Source organism: Myodes glareolus, chromosome 24, assembly GCF_982192425.1.
Source record: "Myodes glareolus chromosome 24, mMyoGla1.1, whole genome shotgun sequence".
Taxonomy (NCBI): Eukaryota; Metazoa; Chordata; class Mammalia; order Rodentia; family Cricetidae; genus Myodes; species Myodes glareolus.
Genome location: NC_142049.1, coordinates 239,562 through 255,493, shown reverse-complemented (window position 1 = coordinate 255,493; position 15,932 = coordinate 239,562). Strand labels below are relative to the sequence as shown.

The following is a 15,932-nucleotide window of genomic DNA, read 5'->3' as shown; positions in this document are numbered from 1 at the left end:
GACTGGCCTACAGAATGAGTTCCAGGACGGCCAGGGTTACACTATGAAGCCCTATCTCAAAAAACAAAGCAACAACAAAAAGGACCCAGAGAAGTAAAGTGACCTGCCCTGCCCTGGTATCTGACCTAAGGTCCACATTTGACTGCTGTACTGAGATGCTTCCTGGAGCCCTAGTCCCAGAGTCTTTGTCTCGAGGTCTCATTTTTGCTGTTGCTTGTTTTTTGAGATAGGTTTCTCTGTATAAATCCTGGCTGTCCTGGAACTCGCTCTGTAGACCATGCTAGCCTTAAACTTAGAGATCCACTTGCCTCAGCCTCTTAAATTCTGGGATTAAAGGCATGTGCCACCACCCTTGACCCCCTATTTCAAGATTTAACTGCCGCTGCCTTCATGATGTTTCAAAGATGGCTGCAGCCAGGTGGTGATGGTGCACACCTATAATCCCAGCACTCGGGAGGCAGAGGCAGGGGGATCTCTTGAGTTCGAGGCCAGCCTGGTCTACAGAGTGAGTTCCAGGATAGGCCCCAAAGATACACAGAGAAACCCTGTCTTGAAAAACAAAAGAATCATTGATGGCTGCAGTCAGTAGGATTACTTAAGCTCAGGGGTTTGGGGCCAGCAGGGACAAGACTGAACATATTCAAAAACAAAATGCTTGCCAAGAGCTGAATACCCACTTTTAAAAATGAACAACAACAAAAGAATCTTTCAGTTGGTCATGGTGGCACAAGCCTATAATCCAGTGTGTGGAATGCTAAGGCAGGAGGATTGAAGGCCAGCCTCAGCCACCTGAAAACCCTGCCTCAAAATTTAAAAGGACAAAAACTGGGTGTGGTAGTTTATGCTTTTAATCTCAATCCTCAGGAGGTTGAGGCAGGTCTACAGAGTTCCAGGACAGCCAGGGCTACACAGAGAAACCGTATCTCGAAAAACAAAGAAATTTTTTTGAAAAGTCAAAAGAACAAATCCTTAAGCTAATATGGCACTTTGAATGGCAGGGTTCTAAGCAATGTGGATAATCTTTTTTTTTTTCTCACATTTCAAAAGCCATTGAGTGTGCTTGTTGCCTAGACCTCATCACAGCCTAAACTCAAATACCAGCATGGAAAAGAAACACCGGTGTGGGCCACACAGCCCTGGCTGTACCCGGAAGCCGATCTTCTTCAGGCCACCTGGAGTGACCCTCTCTATAATCTAACCATGAGTCTGCCAAGAGTTTTCACACCAAAGACCCAGTTCTGACACCTGTAGGAAGGGTGTAAACTCTACGAAGCAAGTTAGTAACCAATGAAAGAGTCAGGGACAGACCTGGACAAAGCCCAAGTGCCATGCCTCCCAGAACACTGGCCCAGAGGCAGCCTGAGGCCTATCTCATAGACACGGAACCAAAGCCAGAGGCAGACAGAGCTCTTCTGGCATTGTGTTCTGGGTGTGACTTTAACTGAAGCTTGTGAGTCTATACAGATTGGCCTAAGGTTCTGGTGGCAGCTCAGCCATAGACACCAGAGTGCAGGTACAAGTGCTGTATTTCTAAGCTTCCTGTTTCCTGTCTATTTCCCGAAGCAGCACAGTCCCTAGAAGATTCCTTTTGCACATATATGTTGTGAAATGGCAAGAGCCCTGCCCCATGTACCAAGACAAAAGCAAGAGGCTCTAAACCCTCAGGGAACAGTCCATGCCTAGGAAGCCAAATGGGGCCCCAGGTGCCAAGCTTTTCGGGGTCTAAAGGAAGGCAAAGCAGGAAGTTTCTCTCCAGCACACTTCAGGTCGTAGAAGATAGGAAAGGAATCTTTATTATATTGGCCTAAGGTCTCACACTTCCCCATCTTCACAAGCTGTGGGGGTGGAGTGGGTAGGAGTTGGTAAGACCCAGCTAGCCTTCTCCATCCCTGATCCTATCCAGGTGCCCCAGAATTAGGTCAGCAATGCCTGGCGCAGCATCTGCTTCTTCTGAGGTGTGAGGCGGGTGGGGAATTGGATGTCAAAGAAAATGTAGAGGTCCCCCTTCTTGGTAGGGTCCTCAGGCAGTGGCATACCCTCACCTGGCACCATCTTGAAGTACTTAGGACTGAGAGAAGAAAGAAGCGAAGAAGTCTCAGAGAGAGAAAGTGTCCAGCGGGTCTACACCGCCCTAACTCACAGGACCACAGGAATAGGCTGTTGTTACAATTTCCTAGTAGATGGACAGCTCTTACATGCCCGAATGGGTGGGAGTAGAGACTGGCTTGTTCCAGGAACTGTGTGACACTCCCTAAGGAGCAGAGCAGACAGACTCTGGGGCGGGGGGGGGCAGAATCAAACCTTTCCTGTCAGGGACCTTTCTTGGAAAAACACTTGGGGGCCACTCCTGCATATTCTGATGAGAAGTTTGGGAAATGGAGGCAAGAGAGTGACTGATACTGGGGTTCTCGGGCCTCTACGGGGGCTTCATATATATTAGAGAAAAGCATTCCTTCTTTAGGGTGAACACAGCCCCACAGCTCAGAGAGGAAGGTGGATTTGGGTTTCAGCCTGAGGGAGCCCTCCTGTGGCTGCAGCCTGCAAAGTTCCACCCTCCAAGTCTCAGTCCATCTTTTCTCGCTACCAGGTGGATATACTCACTGGACGATGTCATTGATGGGGATGTTGAGCAGACGGTCATCTAGGGTCTTCACCTCCACGGTGCAGCAGGTGAGAGCCTGGAGAGGTTTGAATGAGAGGTGGGTATGCAGAATGTCACCACAGCCATTCTAGTTTAAAGGCATTCAGGAGCCTACTTGGGTTCCATCCCTGAGCTGGACACCAGGGAGGCAAAAGGCTGTTCAGGAACTATTTGTGAATGAGTCATGACCTGCCTTCTAGTTTGAAGTGTGGTAGATCGGGTTGGTGATAACAGAGTGTAAGGGGTTTGCTAAGCAGTAATGGCAGGTTCTGTGGGAGGAGGGTCACACAGCAGTAACAGCAACTGAAGAGCCTCCAGGGTGAGGTGGACAGGTATGAAAGTGCCTCAACCAGGCAGGTGTGCTCACCCTGAAGTCTGAAGCACAAAGAACGAGTCAACAGGGGCACCTTGAAGAGACAGTGAGGGCAGCGGCAGGGTCAGGACAGTGTGTAGAAAAATGAGGAAGGGGCAAGGAGGAGCTATTCCACAGATCTACCCAGTGCCAAGGAGAGAGACATGTGGTGGGGCTCACAAGACTCTGTGATTTCTAGAAGTTCGTTGGTGGAGATGAAGGCTAAGCTGCTACAAGTGGGGTTCAGTCTGGGTCTCCATGCTCTTCTTCTGCACTGTACCCACTCACCTTGCCCAAAGGAATGGGGTACACAAAGAAGAGGTTGTCAAGCTCCCTGCGGAAGCGAGGATGCAGTTTCTCCTTTACGATGAAGATAATGTCAGCTGGGATAATGTTGGGGCCCTGGGCAGAAAAAGCCAAGGGGTAACAGGTTTATTGCTTGCATGATTTTGCCAAGTTTCAACCTCTGCTTGCCTCCGTGTCTTCTCCTGTGCAATGGAGAATTATGCCCAATTTTCATGGTGGCCTAGGTCACTTCCTAGAGAAGCCTACCCTGTTTCACTCCCCATTCCCAAAGTACTTCTCTACTGAGCATGCCCATATAAACCTACTTAGTATGGGGCAGGGACTTCCTTGTGTGACAACTGGACACTGAGCTGGCCCAGATAACTTCTCTGCAGGTTAGTAACTCAGAAATTATTTCTCTGCTTCAGCGAGACACCCTGAACTCAAACCTCTCTTTTGGCCTCTGCAGACAGAAAGAAAGCTATTTCTGCAGCTCCCAGTGTGAGAAATAACCCGACAGTTATTCCTCAGCAAGCTCAAGACCAGGATAAAGGGAGGCCCAAAAGCTGGGCTCTGAGGAGACTCTAGGGCCATATGGGGGAGATTGGGAAATGCTGCTCAGAGCGGGGGGATGTTGGCTCTGGGTATCTGTTGTTTGCGTGCTTTCTTATGACAGGGTCTTACTCTGTAGCCCAAGTTGACACAGTCACCAAGTCAAGACTGAACTTGAACTCCTAGGCTCAAATGATCCCCCTGCCTCAGCCTCCTGAGTAGCTTTGACTCCCAGTGAACCATGATGAAGGGTGATTATTGGAAGTAGGTATTCTACAGGTGAGAAAGAGAATGGGTATTGGCAAGGAAATTAATCTCTTTCAGCTCTGAGCCCTCCATTATTTCAGTTCATCTCAGCACATCAGGACTCAGCATCCTTAGCACAGTAATTCCATGTTTTACCACAGATACATATTTTAATTTCAAATCATTATTAATGGAATGCTTCTGAGCAGCCTCTCTCCTTGGACTTTCTTAGGGATTCCTAGCCAAGAACACTGGAGGGGAGGCTGAGAGCCCTTCTGTCTCTCTGCCTTGCCAGCACTGGGGTTCAAGGAGTAATGCCTGGCTCTACTGTTGGTGCTGAGAATCAAGTCCAGGTCTCCATCCTTGGGTGGTATTGAACCTCCTCCCCAAACCTTTCTTTTAGCTTTTGTGTTCTTTTCTTTTTGGTTTTGGTTTTTTGAGTCAGGGTTTCTCTGTGCAGCTCTGGCTGCCTGGAACTTACTTAGTAGACTAAGCTGGCCTCGAACTCAAAGAGATCCACCTGCCTCTGCCTCCTGAATGCTGGAATTAACAGTGTGTACCACCACTATCTGGTGTTTTTTGTGTTCTTATCTTGAGCAAGTTCCTTCCATGTGGAGCCCTAGTTTTCCCACTGTGTAAAATGATAATAACCACAAACTGCATCCACAGAAGCATTTTGAGGCTCTGTCCTTGGGAAGGAACTCTAGAGACCACCTCATTCTACTAGACCAGAACTTGTAGGGACAGGAAAAACAAAACAAAACAAAACAAACACACCATGGTCTCCTACCCTCTCAGTTCTCCCACCACGTGAGCCTGGAGACTCACCCCAGCCAGCTTCTCACCCTCTCACCTGGTCCCCTTCCTTCTCAAATGTGATGCGTGTGCCCTGCCTCCACCCAGGCCTCACATCGATTGTCAGGATCTTGTCCTTTATGGTGGAGGAATATTTATCTTCATTTAGCACCTGCAGCAATAGAGGTGGGAGTGAGGAGTCAATTCGGGGTGTCTCTGTGGAGTTCGTGCTCAGACAGTACCCATAGCAATGCGGGTGAACTGCCAAAGGCATTCCCACTCCCATCCCACTGCCACTGGATCTAAGAGCTTGTGACTCTCCAAGGCAAGGTGTGTCCTCAGACTGATGAAGCTGTGGCCTGAGACAACAGTCACCAACAGGAACACAGTGAAAAGTTCCTTTCTCCAAATCCCAGAAGTCTGACCTTATCCCAAAGTCCTCCCAACCCTTCTCCAGGCTCCACGGCATCTTACTGTCTAGGACAAGCCCACTAGAGACCCCAGACTTTAGTTTATAGTTTAAATTATTGGTTTATATGAAGAAAATAGAATCTGGTCACAAGACTGCAGCAGACTTTCTGAAGGTAAGCTATTGAACCTCATACAAAGCATCCCACTATCCTGTTCCCAATCCAATGAGCACAGAGTACTGAAGGCATGGCCAAAGTGGCCATCTCCCCTAAGCAAAGGGAGTAAGAGGGCTGGACCACAGACCACGGTCAGGCCAAGGACTGAATGAATACTGCAACAGATATTCACAAGGGTCTTCCCTAAGCTGTCACCTTAGAGACTGTACCAGCCCACCTCCGTGTCCACCCTGTGGCCAAGCACATACTCCTGGGAATGTGGTCTGGAAATGCCCTGGAATGGAACTCGTAGGAGATTCCTCCTGCTTCTGCTCCTCCACTTTCCAAAATGGTGGACTGAAAAGGGAAGGAACCTGTCCCCATGAGGAGGCTGCAGAAGTGATTTCTGCACCAGAAGGAAGGGTGAATCCTCTCTGCTATTCATTTCAAATGTCAGATTCTGGAATCTAAAATCTAAAATTGCTGAGTCTCTTGGTCTAAGATCCAATGGTTCCATCAGAAAGGATCACCGAGTTTCCCAACAGTTAGGGGAAGGGGAGGTGACAGGGAGGTTTGTAGGGTTAGAAGGCACCTGCTAAGAGGAGCAAGTTGATACGCACCCTTCGGGAGATCTTAATCTTTTTGGTGCAGCCAAAGAATAAGTCCTCAAGGGACAAATAGAGGTCTCGTTCGATTGGAGGGTCTTGTTTCTGTACTCCTCGGCCACGAAGCCCCCCAAAATTCAAATCTATATCACTTCCTTCTGCATCAAAAAATTCTAAAAGGAGATGTGAAGATGAGTAACAGAAATAATGTCTGAAGACACAAATCAGACAGATGACAGACACACAGACAGGCACACACACACACACACACACACACACACACACACACACCCATGTATTCCCTTCAACCTCTTCAGTGACCCAGGGCTAAGTTTCAGTGTAACATTTCCACTACTCAGAGCTACAAACCAAGGGGCTATTCATTTCAATTCATTTTGGTTTTAGCCTTGAACTCAAAGCAATCCTCCTGTTCCAGTCTCCTGAATGCTGGAATGACAAGTATGAGCCACCACATTGGCTGCAAGAAGCTACCCTTAGCTTCAAACCAGTGAGCATTAGGCTTGACAGGCCCCAGTGCTTTCTGGGACTCCCACGGAGTGAGGTGCTGCCAGCTCCTGCTGCGTGAACACACGGAGACATCGTTCTAAGGGGGAGATCCTGGTAGAGCAGAGAAGACTCCATTCAGGTGGAGTAAGTTCAAACCGCCCATCTACTCTACCCTCAGACCCCACTGGCCCTTCTCTGTCTCTCTCAAGAATATTCTAGACAAGCCAGGGTCAAGCACTCTAGGGTTACTAGTTTATATGAAGAAGGACTTGGTGGTCCCTGGGAACTGTGAGTGATCGCCAGCATGCCTCAAGCACCTTCTGTCAGTCTCATCTACCCCTGCCTGCCTGATGCCCTTGCCTTTAGCCTGATGCAGCAAAAGAGAGATACCCTTCCTGATCTGTGTAGAGTATTGTAATTCTTTGGATCTCAGTTCTTTAGTCTGTGGTATGGGGTAATGCTTGCCCTATCTATACCATTAAGATGAGAAACAGCTAACCTTGGGTGAGCCTGTTGTGAATCAGGCTCTGTACCCAGTGACTTTCTTTACTTATTGGCCCAGAGAGGTCAACAAAATGCTCACATCTCCACAGCTAGTGAGTAATGATGTTAGGACCTCTACCACAGGACCACTTGACTACAGAAACTGTAGCCTTGGTCACTATGATATATTGCTAGATGTAGGGCCCTTTGTAAAGGGGAGTGAGAGGGCCCTTAGTATTCTACAGAGGTGGCTGTTATGTACCCAGTTTCTCATGACTAATGTCTTGGGATGAATGTGCCAAGTTAGATGATGAATGTTCAACAGTAGGGAATGCGCAGTGGCTGAAGATGTGATGGCCGGGGGCCTGCGTCACGGCTCAGCAAATAAGGACACTGTGACCAGTGCCTGAGGTGGAAGCAGACAACTGACTCCTGAGGGTGGTCCTTTGATTTACACTCTAAATAAATGTAAAAAAAGTTCTTTTTAAAAAATGACCAAGAACATAGTTCCATGATAAAGTCTTTGCCTAGAACAGTGGTTCTCAACCTTCCTAATGCTGCGATATTTCCTTTAATACAGTTCCTCATGTTGTGGTGACCCCCAATCATAAAGTTATTTTTGTTGCTACTTTGTAATTTTGCTACTGTTATGAATTGTAATGTAAATAGTTTTGGAGCTAGAGGCTTGTTGAAAGGCTGTGACTCATTGGTTGAGAACCACTGCTCTGACTATACAAGGCCCCAATTTCAATTCTCAGCATCACAGACTATTTTTAAAGACAGAAGATTTCTGGAAGGACATGGGAGATGTTAATGATAAGTATCTGCATTTAGGAGAGGAAAGGAAATGGAGGGTTAGAATATTTTTTCAGTAAGTTTCATTCTGATTTTGGTGTGGTGGTTTACATGTGTGATCCAAGACTTGGGAGGCTGAAGAATTTGAGGCCAGCCTGGGCTACAGAGAGTGATCCTGACTCAGATAAGTAAGAAATCCTTTTCCCCTCCATGTACTGTGTTTATTTCTCAAAGAGACAAAACCAGGTTGAATGTGGTGACTCACACCTGTAATCCTAGCACTTGGGTGGCTAATCCAGGATCACCATGAATACAGAGCCAGCTAGACTACAAAATGAATTTGGACTACATGCACCATAGAGACCAGGCCTAGGAGTCTGCAGAGATGGCTCAGTGGTTAAGAGCACTTCTGGTGCTAGGCGGTTGTGGCACGTGCCTTTAATCCCAACACTCGGGAGGCAGAGGCGGGCAGATCTCTGTGAGTTTGAGGCCAACCTGGTCTACAGAGCTGGTTCCAGGACAGCTAAGGCTACACAGAGAAACTCTGTCTCAAAAAACTTTTTTAAAAAAACAAAAACAAAAAGAGCACTTGTTGCTCTTGCAGAGAACCCAAATTCAGTCCCCAGTACCCACATGGCAACTTACAGCCATCCCTAATTCCAGTTCCAGGGATCTGATACTTTATTCTGACCTCTTTGGGCACCAAGCACACACATGTGCACATACCTACATGAAAAACTGTCACACACATAAAATAACAAATATAAAAATTTTAAAAATAAAAAAGAAAGAAAACTAGGTGTGGTGGCATATGCCTATAAACCCAGCATTTGGGAGGCAGGAGGACCAGGAGTTTTTTGTTTTGTTTTGTTTTTAAATAATTTATTTAATTGTATTTTATTTAAACTGGTGTTTTGCCTGCATGTACATCTGTGTGAGACTATCAGATTTCCTGGAACAGGAAGTATGAACAGGTGTGAGCTGCTATGTGGGTACTAGGAATTGAACCCAGGTCCTCTGGAAAAGCAGTCAGTGCTCTTAACCACTGAGCCATCTCTCCACTCCTCCCCCTTTATTTTTTATTTTTTCAAGACAGGGTTTCTTTGTTTTTCAAGGAAAGTCTGTCCTGGAACATGCTCTTGTAGCTAGGCTGGCCCTGAACTCACAGAGATTCACCTGCCTCTGTCTTCTGAGTGCTGAGATTAAAGGCATGCACCACCACTGCCCGGCAAGGATTTAGGAGTTTAAGGTCATCCATGGTTAAACAGCAAGTCCAATGCTGGTGTGGGATACATGTTTCAATAATAATAATAATAGTAATAATAATAATAATAAATACAAAATAAATAAAAAGTAACCAAACATAACCACCAAGAAAGGTATTTTCTACAGCTGTGGTCTTTCCCAGTGAGGCAAGGGGTAGGGTGGGATTCTTACCACTGAAGGGGTTGTCTCCTCCAAAAAACTCGTGAAACACCTTTTCAGGGTTGCCATGGAAGACGTAGCCCGTTGTCCATGGAGTCTGGGATCCAAACTCCAGTGGAATCCCACCCTTCAGGCCTTCCTCACCAAACTTGTCATAGATGCCTCTCTTCACGGCTGTGGATACATGTGACTTTGAGGAGGGACCTGGGGCTTGCGAGGCTGGAGAGGCTGGGAGCTAGTGAGAGAGCTGGGGAAGGTGATGAGCCAGGGCAGCCTTATCTCCTGCATCCTGCTGCCTGGAACTGTCTAGAAGTTACAGCTTCAGTATCACTATCATTGTGTGAGTTTCCAAGTCATTTGTCTATCCTGTAGAGTCTATAGTATGGCCAGATAGCCCAGAAAAGCAATGAGAAAAATTTGCCTGGTTTGGAACTGGAAGGTCAGGTATGTACCTGGTTTTGCCTGGTTCATTTTTGGAAGGGAGACTAGATTTAAAATTTTAGAATCTAAAATTCTGAACTTGCAAATTTTAGAGTTCTGAAAAGTCACGGTTGGGAGTCATAGTTTAGTTGTTCTCATGAACAATAGCCACAATCACAGTCCCCAAAGCAGCCCTAAGGAGGCCTGCTGGGCTGCTGTTCTTTGCTGGGTCGTGAGTCACCCTCACCCTGCACAATTGATTTCCTATGGCTCTAAGGCTCTCTGTGACTCTCTGCTCCTTCTGTCCCTGGAAGCAGTCTGGGAAGGATAAATGAGTGCCTGCTCCTCCTCAGCCCTCTGCCCCAGAAGCTAGCATTCTCCTCTGAACCTCAGGGAGGCTGCTCTCTGCCTTGCTGGAGGCAAAGGAACATGTCCCACTTCTGAACTGCCTCAGTGGGGCGAGCAATAAGCCCACCCACCTGATGGCCTGGTTTGCTCTCAGTTTGTCTAGATACTGGGCAGGGAGGATGATTGCTTACTCTTTACTGTTCTCTGTAGAAAACCTGACAGCCTAGACACTCGAGGAATGATCCTAATGGAGCGGCGAGTGACAGCCCCACCATCACTCACGGTCGCTCAGCACATCATAGGCTTCTGCTATTTGCCTGAATGTCTCTGGTGCAGATGGCTCATTTGACTTCAGTGGGTGGTTCTTCAGGGCAAGTTTCCGGTACCTAGATGATGGAGAAAATGCAAGCCCTTGCCTCTGACCTGCTTCTGAGGACTGGAGCACAGCTCAGGGCTGACTTTTGCTGTCTATCTTTGGTACGAACCATGGAGAGTGGTACAGATATCAGTGGCTGTGGGGTGTGCTGCTTGGATCTATTGGAAGAGACCTTGGAGTAGAGAGCACAACTGGCCAGCAGTCCTGACAGCTGCCACCTAGACGACTGTCAAAGTCTGCTTGTTCCCTTAGCTCCCACAGCCGGGACCTAATGTAGCAAAGATTTAGTGATGGTCCACCTGTGAGACACGGGACACCCCCAATGCCAACTTTTTGTCACTGTGACAACGTAACTGAGAATAACTACCTAAAAAGAGGAAGAATTTATTTTGGTGAATAGTTTTCATCCATGGTTGGCTAGCACTGCTGCTTTCAGGCTGAGCATCATACGAGGGCAAAGATGATTACCTGAATGACAGCCAGGAAGACAGCCAGGAAAACAGCCGGAAAGAAAAGGGGTGAGGGAGGGTCAAAGGCCAGCCTCCAGAGACGTGCTGCTTCTAATACGCCCTGCCTTGTGATAGCCTATTCCAATATGAATAAATTAACCCATCAATTAATTAATGATGAAGTTTATACCCTCATGAGCTAGTTGTTTCCCAGTAGCACAACCAGCTAGGAGCCAAGTCTTTAACATATGAGCCTTTAAATTGGTAGACTCTCCATGTTCGACACAACATCCTCTATCAACTTGGCTTGACAATTCCCCTGCAAGCCACACTTATCTCTCTCTACCTAAAAACCACCATCCCTTCCTTTTCACAGGTCTTGGACCTTTGCTGAAATCTGCAGGGTCCCTTTGCTTACTCCCAGAATAGGTTCCTGCCATACACTATTTACATCTAATTCTATCTTGGTGTCTGCTCCTCAGGTGTATGATGAGCCCTCAGGTCCCATCAGGCCCTGGCACTCTTCCACCTCTGTGCTCGTTCTTGTCCCAATTACTATCTGCCATCCACCCCTCAGTCCCGGGATGCCTGCAGTATCTGAGGATATGCAGTCTCAAGAGAGAGTTTAGTAAGGGATTATTCGCAAGATGCCTGAAGGAGATCATCACAAAGATAGTGCAGCATCTGAGCTAGACCTGCTGGGGCATGCTGAGCATCCAGACCTCTAGGAGTGACAGCAGGGAACTGGACTGAAACCTGAAGGTTGTGGACATGGCCTGGCAGGAGCTGAGACCATCAGTTAAGAGATTTGAGTAGCATGGAGAATGCCCACAGGAATGGAGCTGTGATGTAAGGACTGAAATTTCTCTCCTCTTGTTTCACTCCCCTTTAAAGGAGGTGCAGGGGAGGTGTGTGGGCAAGGAAGTCTACTGCTACAGGGCATGGCAGGGAGGGCAAAAAGACCACCTTGAGCCCAGAAGCCCAAGTCACTCAGTCCCAGTTTGACCCCACATAGTCCCTGCTGGGTCTGATCAGGGCTCCTGTGCCTGCCCCGCCCTCCCACACAGCCATCTGGAGTTCAGCAGTGTCTCCTCTCCTTTCACAGACTGCAGGCTGAGCTCATCTCTCACACAGCTGATGCCCATCTCCTACCAGCCTCCTTCCTTGAGCTGCAGACATTTGTGCCCTGCCATTGCAGTTCCCCATCTTCTCCCAGATCTTGCAAGCATGCCAGATCCACAGCCCAAACAGGACCCTCATTTCTCCCCAGGCGCCACAGTTGGAAATCTAAGCATAATCTTTGACTCCTGTCCCACTTGTCACCAAATCTCCTCAGATTTTCTTCTTAAACACTCTTGTCATCCTGCCGCTCCTTCCTGCAACTGTGTCAGAGCTGTGTTTCCCTTGTAACCACAAGAGCCCTCTCCACTTCTTATTGCATGCTGCGAATGGTTTTTCCCTATATCTCTTTCTCTGCTCTCTCCTTCCTTCCTTCTCTTCTTCCCTCCTTTCTTTCTCCTCTCCCCCTTTTCTTTCTTCTAAAATACTCCGACGTCACTCTCCTACTGAATCTCTTCACTCATTTCCCTGCTGCCTTCAGCAGACAATCCAGAGACACCTCAAGCTAAGATTCACTCCCCTACTTTCTTTATACAATTACACCTCTTTAATCCAGCTGTCTTGAATGGAAGAGAAAGGATGAAGTCATGGTTCAAAATGTGAGTCATGAAGCCAGGGATGGTGAGATACACCTGGGAGCAGAGGCAGGTAGACCTCTGTGAGTTTGAGGCCAGTCTGATTTCATAGCCAGCTCCAGGCCAGCTAGGGCTACACAGACCTTGTCTCAAACAAACAAATGGTGTGTGTGTGTGTGTGTGTTTGATCCCAGTATATGCAAATGTCATAATGAAACACGGTATTCAATAGAATGGATATATGCTAATAAAAGACTGAATGCGTGATACTGAAGAAGTTGCTAACTCAATGATCAGTAATGAGCATGGAGATTTTCTTTATTATACAGGCTCAGTATTTTGTGAGTGTGTGTATACATACATATGTATGTGGAGGCCAGAGGTCTTTAGTTTCCTACTTTTTTTTTGGAGATAATCTCTCACTGTCTCATAAATTCTACTACAGCTGCTGGTTCTCAAGTGCCAAGGATCTGCCTGTCTCAAGACACCCCCATGAGAGTGTAGCATGCACAAGGCTCAGACTTTAAAAGTAGTTACAGTAGAAGAGTTTTGGGCTATCATTGGGAACATACAATTCTTTTTATCGCTCTTATCACCATGAGTCCGTATGCCAGATAATCTGGGCATTTTCATACACATTATCTCATCTGATCCTATTTTAATACCACAACTCCTGCTCTTTAAGAAGTGTGTGTTTTGCATATGTGTGTGTCTGTGCAGGTACAAATGTGGGCACATACATGTGGAGGTCTCCTGTTGTTTCTCTGTCCACCTCAGTTATTAACACAGTCTCTCACTGACCTGGGATTTTCCAAGTAGCTAGGCTGATTGTCTAGGCAGCCGCAGGAATTCATCACCTTCCCCTCTTCCCTAGAGCCAGGCTTACAAGCAAAACACAACTTTTTTTTTTAATGTGGATTCTAGGGATCCAGCTCAGGTCCTCCAGCTTATACAGCAAACGTTTAATCAACTGGGCCATATCCTTTTCTCCTTGGTCTGTCTCCTCCTCCACACTTTTGCTTCTCTTAGAGATAGAAACTGAGGTTCAGAAAGGTTGACTTGCCTGAGTGTGTCATACTTGGTGTCTCAGGGTTTCTATCACTGTGCTGAAACACCATTACCAAAAACAGCTTGGGAAGGAAAGGGTTTACTGTATCTTAATACTTTTACAATCAAATCAAATCTTCCATCAGCAAAGAAGGTCAGAGCAGAAACTCAAGGAGGGGACCCGGAAGCATGAGCTGATGCAAAGACCATGGAGGGTGCTTCCTGCTGTCTTGCTCTTCGTGGCTTGCTCAGCCTGCTTTCTTATAGCATCCAGGGCCACCAGCCAGGAGTGACACTGCCCATCATGAGCTGGGCCCATATCGATCACTAATTAAGAAAATTCATCTTGCCCACCAGCCAATATGGTGGGGACATTTTCTTAATTGAGAGTCCCTCTTCCCAAATGACACTAGCTTGTGTTAGGTTGACATGAAACTAGCCAGTGCAGTTGGTCTTTCAGTAACTAAGCTGTGCTTGTCTGTTTGCCACGGTAACTGTTCGTTTGATGAGTCCCACTGGCCACCTGCTTTCTATCATGGAAACCTTCCACTTGATGGTGGAACCTTTCACTGGCCAGTGAAAACCCTGAGCAGTGGGTGACATCTTCCACTGTACCAAATTGTTCTCAAATTTTAAATGAGTTTATCATCATTCTCTATCCCCACTGGACACTCCCTTCAATCCACACAGGAACCTGACCTAGGGAGGTAGGGATGGTGTCTGATTTCTGATTCCATTTGTCACATACAAGCTCCTTGGATGACAATGGCATTTACTTCTCAGGGTCACTTGAGGATTAAGTAAAACAATGATAGAAAGCTCTCAGAACAGCTTCTCCGCGTCCAATACAAGCAGCTAGCATATCCCCAAACCTCGAGTTGCCTTGATGCTTCCTTTTCCATCATACCTTTGATAGCACAATCAATTGTCAACTTCAGTTTCTCCTCTTCCTCTCCAGCCCTCGACAGAGCCTTAACCCTCCTTTAAGCCTTGTCTTTTGGCTTAATTATCAGGACAGCTTCCCAAGAAGCCGCTCACCTCTCAAGACAGCACCGGGTACTTCTTTTATAACAATACATACTCCATGACAATGGCCTGCACTGTGCACAACCTGAAATTAGTGCTCAATAAATTCTTGACCAAAACTTTTTTTCAAAGAAAAAAATTTAAAAGATCAAAAAATTTCAACAATACAGCTGACTTCTGTCCTAGATGCCCCGCTAAACACACTTACTCACCCCTTTTCTTTTTTGAGCAGAGCCTTGCTGTGCAGCCTATGCAGCCCTGGCTGTGTACCAACTATTTGGGGATTACAGGCAGGGACCATCACACCCATATCTAGACTTTCACAAAGTCCCTGAGACTTGACAGAGGTATTCAGAGATGAGTATCAATCAGAGACAAAAACCCATATAATGGCCAGAATGGAAACTGTAACATCCTCTTGTCCAATTAATTTCTGGTTCACGGTCCTGTGATCTCTATGAGACTCAGGATAAGGTCCAAATTATCCGCTGTCCTCATTTCATAACTAGGAATTTGAACATGACCCAATAGGACGGGGGGAGATTGGGCATGGGGAGCCCACTGGTGCCCTACAGGTGTGTCTGAATTTACAGTCTGTGTCCTGACCAGCCCAAAACCAGGATATGGTATGCAAGAGGAAAGAGGTGCCCCTTTCCTGCCCTAAGCTTCAAAGGGAAGCGATTTGGCTGGCATCAGGGTGGGGCTGCCTCAGCAGGAGCCAGGCTCCGATTCCGTCCACTTACGCCTTCTTGATCTGGGCATCCTCTGAGTTGCGATTGATCTGGAGCACAGCATAGTAATCCAGCCCCATGGCTGACAGCAGTGGATCAGTTTTTCCTCAGACTCCAACCTCTGCGTTCTGTGGTTGCTCCTGGCAACCACGAAGGGCACTCTGGGAATTGTAGTCTTTCCGTTTTGAACAAATGGCCCTAGGGTGCTCATAGCTGGTTCTGTGAACCGATAAAGGTCACACAGATCAGAAACTAGAGTCCCTGAGCACTTCTTTGTTTATTTTTTAGTACAGCTGCTACCATGAATTTTTAAAATTTCAGAACAAAGCCGGGTGTAGTTGTGCAACACCTTTAATTCCAACACCCAGCAGAGGCAGTTGGGTCTCTGTGGGCTGTAGGGTAGCCTGATCTACACAGTTGATTCCTTGTGAGTCTAAAGTCCTTCAGAGATATACCAGTCTGACTCAAGTTTCAGTTTTAGTAAATTAGAGGTTTTTTATTAAAAAGAGACTGGCCAGAACCAAACCAGAGAGTTTTCTAAGTAAGGCACTGGCCATTGTTAGCCAAAAGATTATAAAGCAAAACCCAC

The 15,932-nt window shown here is 46.9% G+C and overlaps 1 protein-coding gene across 2 annotated transcripts; it reads right to left on the bottom strand.

The window, feature by feature from the left end:
• Positions 1-1,767: 1,767 nt before the first annotated feature.
• Positions 1,768-15,570, bottom strand: Dnajb13 (DnaJ heat shock protein family (Hsp40) member B13). Of its 2 annotated transcripts, XM_087901567.1 has the most exons (8): positions 15,356-15,491; positions 10,303-10,406; positions 9,265-9,426; positions 6,058-6,215; positions 4,930-5,043; positions 3,282-3,395; positions 2,602-2,678; positions 1,768-2,068 (listed from the first exon to the last, which is right to left on the bottom strand). In XM_087901567.1, the coding sequence occupies exons 1-8, from the start codon at positions 15,421-15,423 to the stop codon at positions 1,915-1,917; spliced, it is 951 nt and encodes a 316-aa protein (XP_087757693.1). In that variant the 5' UTR covers positions 15,424-15,491; the 3' UTR covers positions 1,768-1,914. The 2 variants fall into 2 exon arrangements, with proteins under 2 accessions (XP_087757693.1, XP_087757692.1); XM_087901566.1 differs by lacking the exon at positions 10,303-10,406 and having other exon boundaries at positions 15,356-15,570.
• Between the last annotated feature and the right edge of the window lie 362 nt (positions 15,571-15,932).

What these genes read in the sequence shown, in the direction of transcription:
- Dnajb13 (XM_087901566.1), bottom strand. Translation starts at nt 15,554, where the DNA reads ATGAGCACCCTAGGGCCATTTGTTCAAAACGGAAAGACTACAATTCCC. An exon ending in GATGCCCAGATCAAGAAGGC is followed by an intron (nt 9,427 to 15,355) that starts GTAAGTGGACGG and finishes ATGTATCCACAG; the next exon opens with CCGTGAAGAGAGGCATCTAT. An exon ending in AGGAGACAACCCCTTCAGTG is followed by an intron (nt 6,216 to 9,264) that starts GTAAGAATCCCA and finishes ATCTCCTTTTAG; the next exon opens with AATTTTTTGATGCAGAAGGA.